Source organism: Meriones unguiculatus, chromosome 5 (assembly GCF_030254825.1).
Source record: "Meriones unguiculatus strain TT.TT164.6M chromosome 5, Bangor_MerUng_6.1, whole genome shotgun sequence".
In the NCBI taxonomy this organism is placed as follows: Eukaryota; Metazoa; Chordata; class Mammalia; order Rodentia; family Muridae; genus Meriones; species Meriones unguiculatus.
Genome location: NC_083353.1, coordinates 28,451,532 through 28,467,426, shown reverse-complemented (window position 1 = coordinate 28,467,426; position 15,895 = coordinate 28,451,532). Strand labels below are relative to the sequence as shown.

Sequence of the window (15,895 nt, the reverse complement as noted above, 5' to 3'; positions counted from 1 at the left end):
CAACAGAACACGAAGCACATACCACTAATATATTAGATACGTAAGATATTTCCTTTATTATAATTATCCTGTATCAAACGCTGCCACACAGGAGGATTGAGCTTTTAAATAAACAGCACAACTCCTCCTTTTACTGCCAGAAAATCAAAACAACCGGTTTGATGTACCTGAAACTATCAGTGAAGAATCTGACTTTGAGATAGAAACATGCTTCTGCGAGAATTCTCCAAAGGAATCTCGCAATCAAAAAGGGAACAGCTGATTATTCTGCACCCAACAGTGTTACTCTCAGCCTATGTCAGTTAACCGCACACTTACAGCCCACATTTCTTCCTTTTAGAACCGGTTCCTTAGGCCCTTTTCCCCCTTTTGCGACTCTACGAGCAAAGAGCAGCAAGCTTTTCCGTATCTGGAACCTAAAACGTCCTAGGCCCGGCTCTTCACCGCATACAAGCACAATCCTCACTGCCCCGGCAAAAAGAGGCAAGACGATAAGGCAGGCTGTGCGACTCGGGTTCGGGAGCGCCGCAGAGATCCAAACCACTGTCCAGACCACTCCTGAGGTGACCCGGCCTTAAACACCCACTGGGGCACAGTCGCATCGAACTTAAGTGACAGCACTCCCACCTCATCACCGCCAAGTTCACTCTGTCAGCGAACATTCACCCACGCCGTGCTGCGCGAAAGGGAGACCATCCCCAACATCACCCGCCATGCCCAGTCCTTTCTCCCCCTAAATACCACTTCACCTGCCTTTAGATTTCAACTTCTGCCAAAACCGAAAGCAATCAGAACCCACCTGGTCTTACGGGACTGCCACAGAGTACAAGTCTGGAGAGCGCATGCGCATTTCTCCAGCCAGCTCTTGGGTAAGGGGAACTGACTGAGCTATCTTTAACTCGAAGTTTGATTACAATGGTCTTTACATGGGCTGAGAGCGCGAGTCCTCCCTTGCGCATGCGCCTGCTCAGAGCCTGCTGGGAGCTGTAGTTTCGCCGTGCCCACCACCATTACTTTTATAATTAGAACCCAAACTCCTAGTTGAGGGTCCCGTCCCTGCGCAGTACGGACTTGGCCGCCGCTTCTGAACGACCATGCCCGCGACGCTGCTGATGTGGGTGTCGGTGGTCGCAGCGTCCGCGCTCGCAGCGCCGGCCCCCGGAACACAGGCGCAGGGGCTGCAGGTGCCCAACGTAGTGCTCGTCGCCAGTGACTCCTTCGTAAGTACCTTGAGGACCTGGGCACCGACGTCGGAGAGAGCGCGTCGTGGGTTGGGGGGTCCTGTACGCGCGTACCGGCATACGTTTGCAAACATGTAAATTAGTAGAAAGAAGGCGGTCTCGAACTCTGGCTGCAGCGATCCTTCTGCCTCAACCTCTCCAGTAGAGAGTACGGCCGAGCGCCACGGGCACACATTTTTACCTTTCAATGCTAGACTCGGTCCACTCAAGCCTTTTGCCATTGTTAATTAATGTTTAGCCTATATCCTAGATCAATTCAGTTATGAAGGGAAACGCATCGTTCACTTCCATAGAAGTGTACTCGTTTTCCAGAACCACATGTCAGTTACCTACGTTTGCAAGAATTAAGGTCTGGGTGAGAGAGGAAGGAAACTTAACGTTATTATCTACAGCAGTGGTTCTCAACAGTGTGTTGCGACCCCTCCCTCCGAAGGCTTGGAATGACACTCCTACAAGGGCTCACCCAAGACCATTGGGAATATCAGATTTTTACATTACAATTCATAACAGTAGCAAAATTATAGTTATGAAGTAGCCACAAAAGTAATTTTTATGGTTGGGAGGTCACCACAACATGAGGAACTGTATTAAAGGGTCGCAGCATTAGGAAGGTTGAGAACCACTAATGTAGACATTTAATAATTGTGTTAGCGCTGATTTAAATATTAGTTGTTAAACTTTAATCTACAATCTTGTTGTTTTTAAACAAAAACCCAAACTTTCGATTTTACCAATAAAGACTCAGGAGCCAGATACTGGAGTGAAAGTACTACCTTGGAGAGGCCGAGAAAGCACCCAGCTGACCTTCCTACTCAGCAGACTCCCAAAGGAAAAAGCCTTTTCTCCTTCTCCACACTGTTAAATATCCTTCAAACTAAGTGTCCCTCCTTTCTAATTCTTGTGCATCTATCTAGCCATCCTCTGGACTTCCTCTCACTCTCTACGGTTTTTTTCTTGTGTTCACTTCCTGTCCTCTGGTTACTTGCTTTGCATTTTGACCTAAGGCTAACTTTATTTAACCCTGTTTACAGAAAGCTTTTAGATTAAATGTGTGTGCTGGGACTGAGCCACACCACACCCACCTGTTTACAATAAACAGTTTTTGGATTAGAGGTGTGTTCTAGGGCTGAGCTACACCATAACTAAAACCAGGTTTTTCCAGTGAACAATCTTAGAGTTCACAATGTGATCAAATATCCTATAACACCTTCTTATATTTTAAAGAAGTTACATGTGTATATATAATCTTAAATTTTAATTAAATTCAAATGGAAACTGAAAGGACTCCGAATTGAGGAGAACACTTGAAAAAGAAGACTGATAAAACGAATTTACAGTTTCAAAACTTAGGATGAAGCTACAATAATCACAATAGTGTGTTACAAGCAGAAAGATAACATTCAGATCAGTAGACTAGATTTAAGAGTCCAGAAATAAAGTCTTATAAACAAGTAGTGCTGGAAAAATTAAATTTCCACATTATAAAAAAAAAAAAAAGTTGGGTCTTGCCTTTCACTGTGTGTAAAAATTAAAAATGAATCAATGACTTAAATGTCAAAGCTAAGACTATAACTCCTTCACAAAAATGGAAGTCTGAATTTTTATAACCTTGAATTAGGCAATTTAAAATGAGCCAAGATTTTGAAAAAGAGATTTCCTCATGGAATATACACAGATGGCCAATAAGCACATGAGAAGAAGTTAATCATTAGGGAAATGTAGAGCAAACCATAGTGAGACACTATGTAGAGCAAATCACTTCATCCCCATAAAGATAGCCAGAATCAAAAGGGCATTTGGGTTATTTGAGAAGATAAAGGGAACCAAAGGAAAGGGAGGAGGTAATATAGAAGTAAATATGATCAAAGTATGAAAGTGTTGCAATAAGCCCATTATTTTCAGTTACAACTTCTTCAGTAGATATATAATGTGTGTGCGCATATATGTATATATATATATATACATATGTATATATGCGCGCACACATAGAGAATCACCAGAGTCAGTGAGAATATGGAGGAATTGGAACCTCATACACTGCTGTTGACAATGCTCTGTGGCCTGGTGCAGCCACCTGGAAAAGCATTTGACAGATTTTGCAGCGATTAACTAGTTACTATGCAATCCAGCAATTCTATTCTTAAGTATATATGTTCCTGTGTGTGTCCAAGAAAAATGAAAGCATCGTCCACACAGATGGTTTTACATGGCAATATTATGCTTCTTAATAGCAGTATTGCGCTAGAAGATGAAAAGTAAAAGCAACCTAAATATCCACCCACTAGTAAATGTATACATGAAATTTGGTAGTAGTATTCAGCAAGCAAAAAAGAAATCTGAAACCCATGTTTGTTACACTGTGGCCAAACCTAGAATACTCAGTAAGAGAAATGATGACAAACTGCAATTTATATGACTCCATTTATATGAAATGTCCAAAGAAAACACCTAGGTAGAGACAGAAAGCAAATTAGTAGAGGCCTCAGTTTTGGATGAGTCCAGGGTGATGGCTGAGGGTTCTTCTGGGAATGACGAAAATGTTTCAAATGACTTTCTGAATACATAAAAAACCTTTGAGTTGCTCATTTTAACTATGTAAGTTGTATGTAAATTGTATGTGGATAGAGTTTGTTTTGTTTCATTTTTAAGAAAAGATAAACAGTACTTCTGCCTGGGCCATAAAGGACATGGGCACCCCTCTCCACACTCACTGCCCCACCCCGCTGCTGCACCCACACTGCTTTTCATTTTGATGAGATTCCAGAGGTGAAGAGTGGACAGGAATGTATGAGGCAGATAGGTCTGAGAGAGCTTTGTCCCGGCAGATAAGTCATTGTTTGACTCTTTGGTTAGGATAATGCTTTTCCTAGTTATCTTTAATTGTCAACATGACATAGCCTAAAATTATCTGGGGGGGAAAGCTCAGCTGAGAACCTGCCCAGATCACTAGATCACACTGGCCTATGGGAGACTGTCGTGATGATCCACTGACACAGTAGAGTCCAGAGCACTGTGGGCATCATCCCATGGCCAGTCTAGAAGGTTCTGGGCTCCAGTAAAGCCCTGAGCCTAAGACAGTGAGTGAGTGAGTGAACCGGAGGCTGGGCCAGCACACAGTGCTCTTCACAGTTTCCGCTCTTTAAGACCCTGCTTAGGTTCCTGTCCCAGCTTCTCTCAGCAATGAACTGTAACCTGGAACTAATAAATCTATAAGATGCTTTGGGCCATGGTTATGTTTGTCACAACCACAGAAAAGAACTAGAACAGTGCTTGAAACCTAAAACTTTTCCTTTGATCCTCCTTGACCCAGAATGATAAGTGCTCAGAAGTGCACTTAGGATTTACTAAAATTTATAGCCATATCTGGCATGTAGCTCACATGTACAAAGCCCTGTGTTCAATCCTCAGAGTAATCAGCAGTGGTTGAATTTCTTTATTTCAGGATGGAAGACTAACGTTTCAACCAGGAAGTCAGGTGGTAAAACTTCCCTTCATTAACTTCATGAAAGCACATGGCACCACCTTCCTGAATGCCTACACAAACTCTCCTATCTGCTGCCCGTCACGTGCAGGTACGAATGTGCCATAAGGTGCCTAATGCTAGTGGAAAGAGTCTAATCCCTAAAAGCACATTCATGTTTAAAATATCATCTGCAAAAACCTATCATAGAGTCACATTTAGTACCTAATAAAAATGCCTCAGGGTAACTGGTGTTTCTAAGGTGTATAGTGAATGTTGGGGTCATTTGAATTTATAACTTGTTTTTATGAAGTAGGGATTTCTCTTGCCTGGGAGCTGTGTAGTCCCTGTGTTGCTGTTTCATTTTCTCAGATGAGAGGTACTCACACTTCAGAGAGTTCCACTTCCGGGAAAGTCTTTCTGTGGGGGTTTAGAGGAGTCAGCAGACTCTCTGGAAGATTCTTTCCAGTCACAACTTCTCATAATCATGTTTATCTTAAGTTTTCCAAATTATTGCAGGTTATATACTTCATCTCTTTCTATTCTGTCCCAATTTACATCTATCCCAAATCTCGGAGCCCACCTTAGTGTAATAATTTAACAAATAGGCACAGTTCCAGTGACAAGCATGTCAGTGACTATAGCCCTAAGTTTTGAAAATGAAAATTTGCTTTTAGGAATCTTGTCTAAACGTTGTTTTCCTGTGCCTCTGTCTGTGTGGGCTGTGATGACCTGCCATGGAACCCTGATAACATGAAGAGTTATTTCTCTATGAGCCAATAGAGCCATAGAGATCACATGTAAAAATGTGTTTGCTCGTTTCTATACTGTGTTGACTAGGTTGAGCCCTGAGCTAAGGTGAGGCGATTCTAAGCCTCGATGGAAGCTTCCATAATGGAAGTAGCCCAGTTTCCTTAGATGCAGAATGCCAAATGTGCTGTGTCCCACAGAGCAAATATGGTTGTCAGTTGGAATAATAAATGAGAAAGTGGTTCATGAACTCTGAAGGTTTCACAAAGATATTTTTCCTAGAAGCAGCATATTTTGACAAGGAATGATATTGATAAAAAATTATTAGCGTATTCTCACTGTATTTGGTGATATTGTAAATATCTTCTAATGTTTTATAGATATTCCTCATACATGGTTACTGTTATTAGCCCAATTTGCAGAAGAAAACTAAAATAGAAAGGTTGGTTGGATAACATCTGAGGGTGTACCAGAACTGTGGTTACTGGGATTCATACTCTACCACGCTCAGAAAGTATTTGTTAGAGAAGAAAAGAGAGGCATACAAAATGGCTCACATGATAAAAGTGCTTGCCCCATGGGCATGAGACCTGAGTTTGCATACCCAGCACCCATGAATTTAAAAAAAAAAAAAAATTAGTAAATTGATGTAACAGTGCATGCATTTAATGCTAGCACTGGGGAGGCAGAGACAGAAAGAGCCCTGGGGCTTGATAACTGGCCAGTAAAGGCAAATAGGAAGCTGCAGGTTCAGAGAGAGCGAGGGGGGGGTTGAGACAGACACAGAGAGAGAGAAAGAGAGGCAGAGACAGACACACACACAGAGCTTATCTCAGAAACTGTTAAGGAAGATACTATAGATATGCACATGCACACAGAGAAAAGAAGGCATATCCAGCCTACCATTTCTGCACACAGAAATCATTAAGGAAAAGAAGCACTTGTTAAAAGTTTTAGAAAATGAGAGGGAGCACAGAGCATCCTTTCTTATTTCCTTTTCCTAGAAAAACCTGGTGAAGTCCACAGAGGAAGACAATGCAGCCAATCCTGATGAGACCTGATAGGCTAGGGTCAGATGAAAGGGGAGGAAGACCTCCTCTATCAGTAGACTGGGGGAGGGGCATGGGAGGAGAAGGAGGGAGGGTGGGGTTTGGAGGGGATGAAGGAGGGGGCTACAGTTGGGATACAAAGTGAATAAATTGTAATAACTAAAAAAAATCTGGTGAAAAGATAATTAATAAGAAAGTTCTTGAAGATATAAGGGAAGAGAGGTCTATAATTGTTAGTCCTATAACAGGGTTTCTTGGACTTGCCAGCAGTTAAATAAACACATGGAGACTTATTATTTAAAAGCTTAGGCCTTAGCTGGGCAGAATCTCAGCTAGCTCACCCCAACTAGTCTAGCACACGGCCAGTTCTTTACCTCTGTTCCTGTTCACATCACTTCCTTCCCACATCACCTAACAAATCTTCCCACATCTGAATCTTCTCCCAGAGCCTCTTTCCCTGCCTGGAAGTTCCCACTTCCCTCCTGCCTTTGCTATTGCCCATCAGCTCTTTACTAAAGCCAGTCAACAAGTGAGGAAGGTGAATGTTGACAAAATATGAGGCCAGTGATGGGCCCTAAGAACAACAATCCCAAGTCCAGCCAGTGCTCAGCTCTGTGCTGGGTGACAGTCAACAATTGAATATACAGACACAGCCTTCACACAGTATGCCAAAGATTACCCCACTGCAGTCCTCCAACTTACCGTTTAAAAAATAGCTTTCTTGACTGAAAATATGATAATGATGTTCAGGCCCTATATTTAATGCCAGCCATAAATAAACAGCCACCTTAATCAACTTAATCTCTAGGCCTTGGTGGGTTCATCTGAAGAATAGGAGTACTAACTCCTTGTAGGGTTTTCCCTTTGATAAAATGAAGTAACAACGAGAAATGTCTGGGAACTACTCCAACTGGTGCCATTCTTCTTCCAGATCACAGACTCTGAAACAGCCAGCCACACTCTCCAGGTAATTGCCTTTAGAGTTGAATTGTTACGCTTTACCTTAACAGCCTCTTTTCTTTCTCTTTCTCCCCTACCCCCCACCAGCAATGTGGAGTGGCCTCTTCTCTCACTTAACAGAATCTTGGAATAATTTCAAGGGTCTCGATCCAAATTATACAACATGGATGGATGTCATGGAAGAGCATGGCTATCAGACACAAAAATTTGGAAAACTGGACTATACTTCAGGACACCATTCCATTAGGTAAGACTTAAACAGGCTGAACCTGTTGTGCCCCAGTCTGGTGGACCCCAAAGATCACCAAGGAACTGATTCCGATGCAAATGCAGTGGGGACTTTATTACAAGCTCGAGCTTGGGCTCACCCCACAGTGGTTCTTGAGTGTTGAGCCCCAAGGTCAGGGACAGAAGGGTTTTTATTTAAGGTTACAGCAAGGTTTGGGGAATTCCAGCTTGGCAGTTCTATGATTGATTGACATTTAGCAAATATCAGGTGTTCAGAGGGCCAAACCATAATTGTTTTACTCATCCTATTGCAAAGAACACGTGGGTAAACTTTAGGTATTCACTGATTAGCCGTTGCTAGGGATGATGGTTAAATATTATCAGAGGTGAGAGGTCAAAGCACATTTTGGAGGGTTTTTCTCCTTTTGAAACTAGTGTTTATGCCTAGGGCATTTACCCTTAAAATGAAGTTTCTTTTTCAGAAAAGGGGTTACACACTGTCCTCTGCTACTGCACGTTTGTGTGCCCATTTTCTACTTAATTTACCACAGCACTGAAAATAAATCTCTTAATCCCTCAATTACACTAATTTGGCTAAAGCTAGACTTCCATTAATCTTCTTAAAATATTAAAATTGCTAATATTCTGATGAGGTTTTTTTTTGTTTTTTGTTTGTTTGTTTTTTGTCTAAAACATTAACATCTATAATTAATGAATCTTAGCAGCCAGGCATTGGTGGTGCATGCCTTTAACCCCAGCACTCAGGAGGTGGGGAGAAGAGGGGGTGCAAACGATCTCCATGAATTTGAGGCTAGCTTGAGCTACAGAGTGAATTCCAGGACAGCCAGGGCTACACAGAGAAAACTCTGTCTCAAAACAAACAAACAAAAATTATAATAGATTTTAATATTTGTAAAATAGTTTAACCTGTGAACTATTTTGTGAGTTTCTGTTATATAATATTTTGTTTTTTGATCCACTGCACACAGTGTTAATCCACTAGAGACTCCAAGCACACTAGTTAGTGAAGTCTCAAAATGGATCTGAGGCTAGTGCAGTGACTGCTTCCCTCTTCTTTATGGAAGTCTCCTCAGGTGACCTTGGCCCCACATCTCCCACATTTCCTTATAGTTGAACCACCCTGATTGACTGTTACTGGAGCTTGAGCTAGCATGGGATGGTCTGATTGGCCTTCAGTCATTCAAAGGCTGTTACACTGGACAATAAAGTTAGATCTGCACTTTTGAGTCTCATCTCTGGAGTCTGATTCCTGGGATTCTGGGTGGGCTCTGTCACCATTCACCACCCCTGCTTCCCCCGTTCCTGATCCCCACAGCAATTATAGTTAATAGGTTTTAATATTTGTAAAATAGTCTAGCCTGTGAATTATTTGTGAGTTTCTGTTATATAATAGTTTTTGTTTTTCGTTTTACAATCTTTGTAACAGTAACATTCTTGCTACTTACCTTTGACAGTTTCCTAGAACTTAAAGCCATTGTGACTTCTCCTTCATTTTAGTAAAGCTTCAAAACTCAGGCAGGTATCTTAGCTAGGGGTTGGCTCAATGACAGAGAACATGCTTAGCATGCACAGGGCAGTGGGTTCTTCCCACACCACCACAAAAACAAATGAACATCTGAGCATTGTGGTATAGAGTGTTGGTCTAGAATCAGATTGCCTAATTCTGAATTCTGCTTTCCCTACTTCTCAACTGTGTAATCTTGAACACACCTGTTCTGAATCTCTCTGAACTTTAATTAGTGTGATGACTAAGCTAGATAATTAGTGCAGAAAAGTGCTAGCATGTATATCTGAAACTTACCGAAATAATATTTGCCTACCCACATGATTGGCCCTGGCTGGTGCCTGGGGACTTGGGTTCGGGAGGTGTTTTTCCACCATTCTATAAGAATTAAGAGGGGGTTGGAGTGTTTGTATGGTATGGTTTATGTTGAACAGCCAGCTTTCTTCGGAGACTAGGATTTTTCTATGGGCCAGGCACAGGTTATCCCTCAATAGAAACTGGAGTACTGGTTCTCTGAATCGGGAGAACACTTCCTGCATTGAACAGAGACAAAGCCTCAGTCCTGCAGTCACAGTGCCACACGGGAAGAATCCAGAATATCCCAGCGCTCTTGGTGGAAGTTTGCTCGCTCCCTTGGTCTTCACTCTAAGTGCCTTTCCTTATGCTGATTTTGTCCACTTTGATGGAAAAACATGTTCCAAGTCCTGAAGTCCCTCCTACAGGGGTGTGACCTTGGGTCCACTAATGCTTGGGGCTCCCAACAAAAACACAGTCAGGACTTCACGCAGCAGCTGTGCTTGGTGAGTGATAACAGAGTGACCGTATACTGATGAGAGATGATAAGTAAGAAAACTGAAAATACCGTAAAAATAGCAAGCAGGTGATGGAATGAACAATATTCCACCAGAACTTGAGAGCACTGAAGCTTCACAATGTGATTTTATCTGGAAATGAATCGTACCTGCAGATGTCTCAAAATAACAGACTCTGGAATTAGGATAAATGCTAAATGTGCTGACTTCAACTATTACAACTTAGTATTTAGATAACTCCTGCTTTTCTTTTTCATTTTTTTTTACTTTAATCCTTTTCTGTAATTTGTTTTTTAATTTTTATTATTATTTATTAGTTTATTCACTTCGTACCCCAGCTGTAGTCCCCTCCCTCGTCTCCTCTCAATCCCACCTTCCCTCCCTCTTCCTCCATTATGTCCCTCCCCTAGTCCACTGATAGGGGAGGTCCTCCTCCCCTACTGTCTGACCTTAGCCTCTCTGGTCTCATCAGGGCTAGCTACCTCACCCAGCCTGGACATGGACAGGATTGACATATTGATAACTCCTGCTTTTTTAAAGTGATTTAGATTCCTTTTATTTCATGGAATCATACAAATTTCTCATGAAAATATTCCCCTTTATTTTTATGGAGAAAACATGCTTATGGTTGTTTGACAACTGCCCTTCATAAATTCATGTATTTAAATACTTGGTCTCCAGTTGGTATAACTATTTAGGAAATGTGGTTTTATTGCAGGAGGTGTGTCACTAATGATGGGCTTTGAGCTTTCAAAAAGCTCACATTTCCCGGTTAATTCTCTCTGCCTTGTGCTTTCGGGTTGAGCTGTGAGCCCTTAGCTACAGTTCCAGCACCGTGCGTGCCTGCCTGCTGCCATGATACTCCCACCATGACAGTCTTAACCCACTGAAATTGTAAGCCCATACTCTCCTCAGCCTGTAAGAGCCACCAATCCATTCTCAACTTATAGAAGACCTAGGTTTCCACTTTTTCAAGGATTGTGACTATAGCCTACTTGTCTTCTGTGCCCGGCTGGTTTCACTTAACACGGTGCCTGCGAATGTCATTTTTCTGTGGCTAAGCACTCTTCCCCTGTATATATGCCACACTTGCTTTCTCCTCTCACTGATGAATGGATGCTTAGCCTGTTTTTGTCTTAGCTATATAAATACTGTTGGAGTGTGTTAAGGGTGCAAGTGTCTCTTTAATATGATCTCTTAATTACTCTCATATATGTTGTATGTGGAATTGCAGGATCATCTGATAATTTCATTCTTAGTTTTTGCAGGAACCTCCAAAATTGTTTTCTTTCTTTCCTCTTTTTGTTTTGTTTTGAGACAGGGTTTCTCTGTGTAGCCTTGGCTATCCTAGACTCACTTTGTAGACCAGGCTGGCCTTGAACACACAGCCATCCACCTGCCTCTGCCTCTCCAAGTGCTGGGATTACATGTGTGGGCCACTGTGCCAAGATTCCCAATTGTTTTCTTTAGTGAGCTGTACTAATTTATATTGTCAACAATTTTTTCTACCTCTTCCCCAGCACTTATTCTCTAACCCTTTCATCTGTTGCTGTTCTTCTAGGGTACAGTGATATCTCATAGTTCTGATTTTTGTTACTTGCTGGTGAGTGATGCTGAGAATTTTTTCATATAGTCATTGGCTATTTGTGGCTTTTACATCTACTGCCCACTTTTAGTAGTATTGTGGGGCTTTCCTGCTGTTGGTGTTGAGCTAAGTTCCTCATATATTCCGGAAGTTAACTCCATGTAAGATAAGATAGCTTACAAATGTTTTCCTTCATGCGTAGATTGTTCTCATGCTGTTGCTCTGTAGAATCTTTTTATCTTGATTTATTCAGTTTTGTTTCCTTTGCTTTTGGAGTCATAAAAAGAAAAATCTTGGAGGCTGAAAGATAGTTCAGTGTGAAGAGCATATACTGCTCTCTCAGAAGACCCACGTTCAATTCCCAGCACCCACATCAAGTTCCTCACAGTTAAATATAACTCCCTCTCCATGTGATCCAAGGCCTCTGGCCTCTGTGGGCAGCTGCACGCAACATGCATATACCTACCAGCCCCTCCCACGTAGTTCCAGGGTTTTTATTTAAGTCTTTAATCGTTTTGAGTTGCAAAACCTTTCCCTCATTAAAAGAAAAGTTAATCCAAAGCAGGACACAGTTCTTCATACTATCCTATTTAAAATTGTTTCCTCTCTTTCTCAGTCAATCAAGTAATAAATTGTTTGAGGATAAATGCTCTGTCCATCTTGAAACTTTCATTTTTATTTATGAAGTGGTTGTGACCTTTTATTCTGAATCGAGATAATGACTGGTGGTCAGACTAAGGAGAGTGCTTGGTCATCAGAGAGTGGCACTACTTGAAAGGAATTAGGAGGTGTGGCCTTGTTGTTGGAGAAAGTGTGTCACTGGGAGTGGGCTTTGAGGTTTTCAAAAGCCAAAGCTAGTCCCAGAGTCTTCTCTTCCTGCTGCCTCCGGATCCAGATGTAGAACTCTCAGCTTCTTCTCCAGCACCATGTCTGGATATACGCCCATGCTCCACGCCATGATGATACTATACTGAACCTCTGACACCATAAACCAACCCCAATTAAATGTTTTCCTTATAAAGAGTTGCCATGGTTGCCAGGTGTGGTGGTGCACACCTGTAATCCCATCACTCGGGGAGGCAGAGGCAGTAGGATCACTGTGAGCTGGAGGCCAGCCCTGTCTATAATTTGAGTCCAGGAAGGCCCAGGCAACACAGAGAAACTTTGTCTTGAAAAACAAACAAACCAAAAAGAGTTGCCATGGTCATGGTGTCTCTTCACAGCAACAGAACACTGACCAAGACATTGACTTTGAGTGGCAAAGGCCTTAAGTTTCCTTCACTGTTGTAGTATCACTTCCCAGCATAGTGCCGGTATGTGGCAGGTATGTACTTATTTAGGACGTGAATGGCTGAAAATAAGAGTAAGTGAACTTACACTGGTCTACCGTTAGCTAATCATTTGATGGTGCCATTCTGTTGAACTGCAGTCACTTCTCTTGATACAGAAATGACATTAATACATTGATCTCGCTCTTTCCTTCTCTCTCTCTCTCTCTCTCCTCTGTGTGTGTTGCCTGTTTTTAAGGATTTTAGAGTTTTGAAATAATTGAAATAGTCTCAGTTCCTTAAGTTCTTCATTTTGTCCTGTAAAATTTCAAAATTAGTAGGAGAAAAAAAACCACTTAAATGTATTGTTTTGAATGCTAGCATAACGGTAGCTTGCAGCATACTTAGGAAATGGAAGCAGATTTTCAGAGCTGTTTGCATGAGTGCTGCATGTGCCCACACAGCCACTGGGCCAGCATGCCGGCCAGAGCTTCTGTTAATAGTATGTCTGAAAGGTTATATGAACTTTGACATATATTTGGATCTTTGTATATGAATGTAAAAACGAGTTTCAGGGAAAAGTCTCTTGATATCGTACTCTATAAACAGAGGCACCAAGTGTTCCTAAAAATGGCCACTTTTCACATTTTTTATGTTGGGGGGAGGGGGATTGGGTTTTTGCCAATAGTCCAAAGTGGCTTTGAATCTCACGCTCTTGCTACCACCACACCTAATTTGAATGTGGCCACTTCTGAATGTGCGTACATTATCAGCAACATTATGAATTTCTTTATTACAGTGCATCCATCTTTCTGAACATTTACTGACGGTATGTGTGATATATGAGTGCTTTTGGTAGTGGGTTTAGTTTGGTTTTTATAGTCATGCTGGAGATTGAATTCAGGATGCTCTTGTTTCCTCAGAACAGTTCTTAAATCAGTATTGGTTGAACTAGTTATTAAAATGCCACTGCCTACAAGATCATGAACAACTCATCTGTCTATTTAGAGTCCCTGATTCATGAGTTTTGCTTGCACTGAATAACTTTGGACTGTTGAGATGGTTCAGTGGTTAAGGAAACCTGCCCCCAAGCCTGATTGATAATATGGTGCAAGCCTTTGGAGACACAGTAGTGGAAATAAAGAACTGACCCCCACAGTGACCTTCTGACCTCCAGACACACATGTACACACACACATACACGTGTGCATGCTTAATATTTTTTTTAATTTTACACATATACAAAAATACATGTAAGTAACCTTAAAAGTTGTTTCACTCAGAAGTGCTTTGAAATTTGGGGATAATTTCAAAGGAGTTTCACTAAGTGACTCCTTAGTCATTGTGCTTTTTCTGGACCCTTAACACTGCACATACTGTGTTTATTTTAAATTCAGATTTGCTGTTTCTTCCTCTCAATTAAAAATGTTTGTATTGAGGGGTAGAGTTGAAAAAATAGTTTGTATTTTATTCACCAGGTATTTTGATCTGTTTTTCTTTAAACTGTCTTATCACTGTATTCCCAGTCTCTAAAATGATGGTTCTCAGCCAACAGCAGTTTTTCCCTCCTGGATGATATTTCACAATGTCTTATTGACACTCCTGGGCGCTGGCACTTTCATCTGATCCTCACTGTTAAGAGCCATCTACAGTGGTGAGCATAGACCCTTCTTCCATAAAGAATTATCTCATCCAGAATATCAGCAGTGCAGAGATTGAGAAGTCATGGCTAATCAGGTGCTCTGTGCTCAACACTATGCCCTCAGAAATGCCACACTTAAAAGTGATGGCCAACATTGTCAATTGGAAGAATAAACTTCCACTTTTTCCACTTACGTAGAAAAAGAAGGAAGAGAGTGAGAGCAACAATTTGTCTGTTTGAGGAGCTTTTTTATTATTATTCATTGATAGTTCCATATATGTATATGGTGAACTTTAGTCATCTTCATCCCCTACTTCCCTCACTCATCCTCCATCCTCCTGTTGCAGACCATGATCCCAACAAGTTCCTCTCCTACTTTCATGTTTCTTGGTGTGTGTGTGATCCACTAAGTTTAATTCGGGTTACTTTATGAGCATGGGTAGGGCACCGTTTCCTGGACTATAGGCATGTTATCAGGGGCTATACCACTGATGAAAGTGTCATGTTTGTAGAGATTTTCTTTTTAGGGTTAAAAAAAAATCAAAGGAGAGATGGCTCAGAGGTTAAGGGCACTGGTTGCTCTTCCAAAAGTCCTTAGTTCAATTCCCAGCAACCACATGATGGCTCACAACCATCAAGAATGAGATCTGGCGCCCTCTTCTGGCCTGCAGGTGTACATGCAAACAACATTGTATACATGATAAATCTTTTTTAAAAAATCAAAGGCAAATGTTAATTTATAAGTATATGGAATTTGGTGGTTGATTTTATAGAGAAACATTTAAAGTTAAGTTTCTAATACCAGTGTAATAAAGATTGACATTAAATGTGGTAGTCATTACCAAGACTAAGGGCCTGGGAGACGGACTGTTGAGTAAAAGCACTTGACATGCAACCTTGACGACCTAAGTCTGGATTCCTACATCCCACATAAAAACAGGATACAAGTGGCACATATACAAGAACTTCTACAGGATAGGAGGTGAAGATAGAACTGGGCTGACGCTTACAAACCAACTATGCTAGACTATACACATAGTACATTGGCAAGAAACTAAAGTGACCCTGCTCTGAACACGGTGGAAGGCAAGCACTCCCAAAAGTTGTCCTCTGATGTCCATTCACATTCCGTGACACATACACACACATATGTACAATGCACTAAGGCTACAAGATGATCTTGACTTAAAACAACATCCATTAAATTTATGAACTAACTGATACGTACCAGACTGTTCTTAGATACTGAAATACAATGATCAAACTGCAGCATTCTTGAGTGTCATGAAACTTATCATCTGTGATGGTTAGTTGAATTAGCAACTTGACAGTATTTAGAACTAACTAGTAGGCAAGCCTCTGGCCACACCTGTGA

The 15,895-nt window shown here is 41.4% G+C and overlaps 2 protein-coding genes across 6 annotated transcripts in view; one reads left to right on the top strand and one right to left on the bottom strand.

The window, feature by feature from the left end:
• Nucleotides 1–15,895, bottom strand: part of Skic3 (SKI3 subunit of superkiller complex) — a 112,435-nt gene that overhangs the window by 89,630 nt on the left and 6,910 nt on the right. The window contains exon 1 of one of the 5 annotated variants that reach the window (XM_060383585.1): nucleotides 800–881. The exons of 3 other annotated variants lie outside the window; for them this stretch is intronic. The gene's annotated coding sequence lies outside the window, so the exon portion shown is untranslated. Of the gene's footprint in view, nucleotides 1–799; nucleotides 882–15,895 lie in introns of those variants that run through there. One more of the 5 variants, XM_060383581.1, reaches the window with a different exon arrangement.
• Arsk (arylsulfatase family member K) overlaps nucleotides 991–15,895 on the top strand; it is a 30,466-nt gene continuing 15,561 nt past the window's right edge. Inside the window, exons 1-3 of the mRNA XM_021626984.2 lie at nucleotides 991–1,220; nucleotides 4,684–4,813; nucleotides 7,548–7,707. Coding sequence (XP_021482659.1) covers nucleotides 1,095–1,220; nucleotides 4,684–4,813; nucleotides 7,548–7,707 — 416 coding nt within the window. The 5' untranslated portion in view covers nucleotides 991–1,094. The remainder of the gene's footprint in view (nucleotides 1,221–4,683; nucleotides 4,814–7,547; nucleotides 7,708–15,895) is intronic.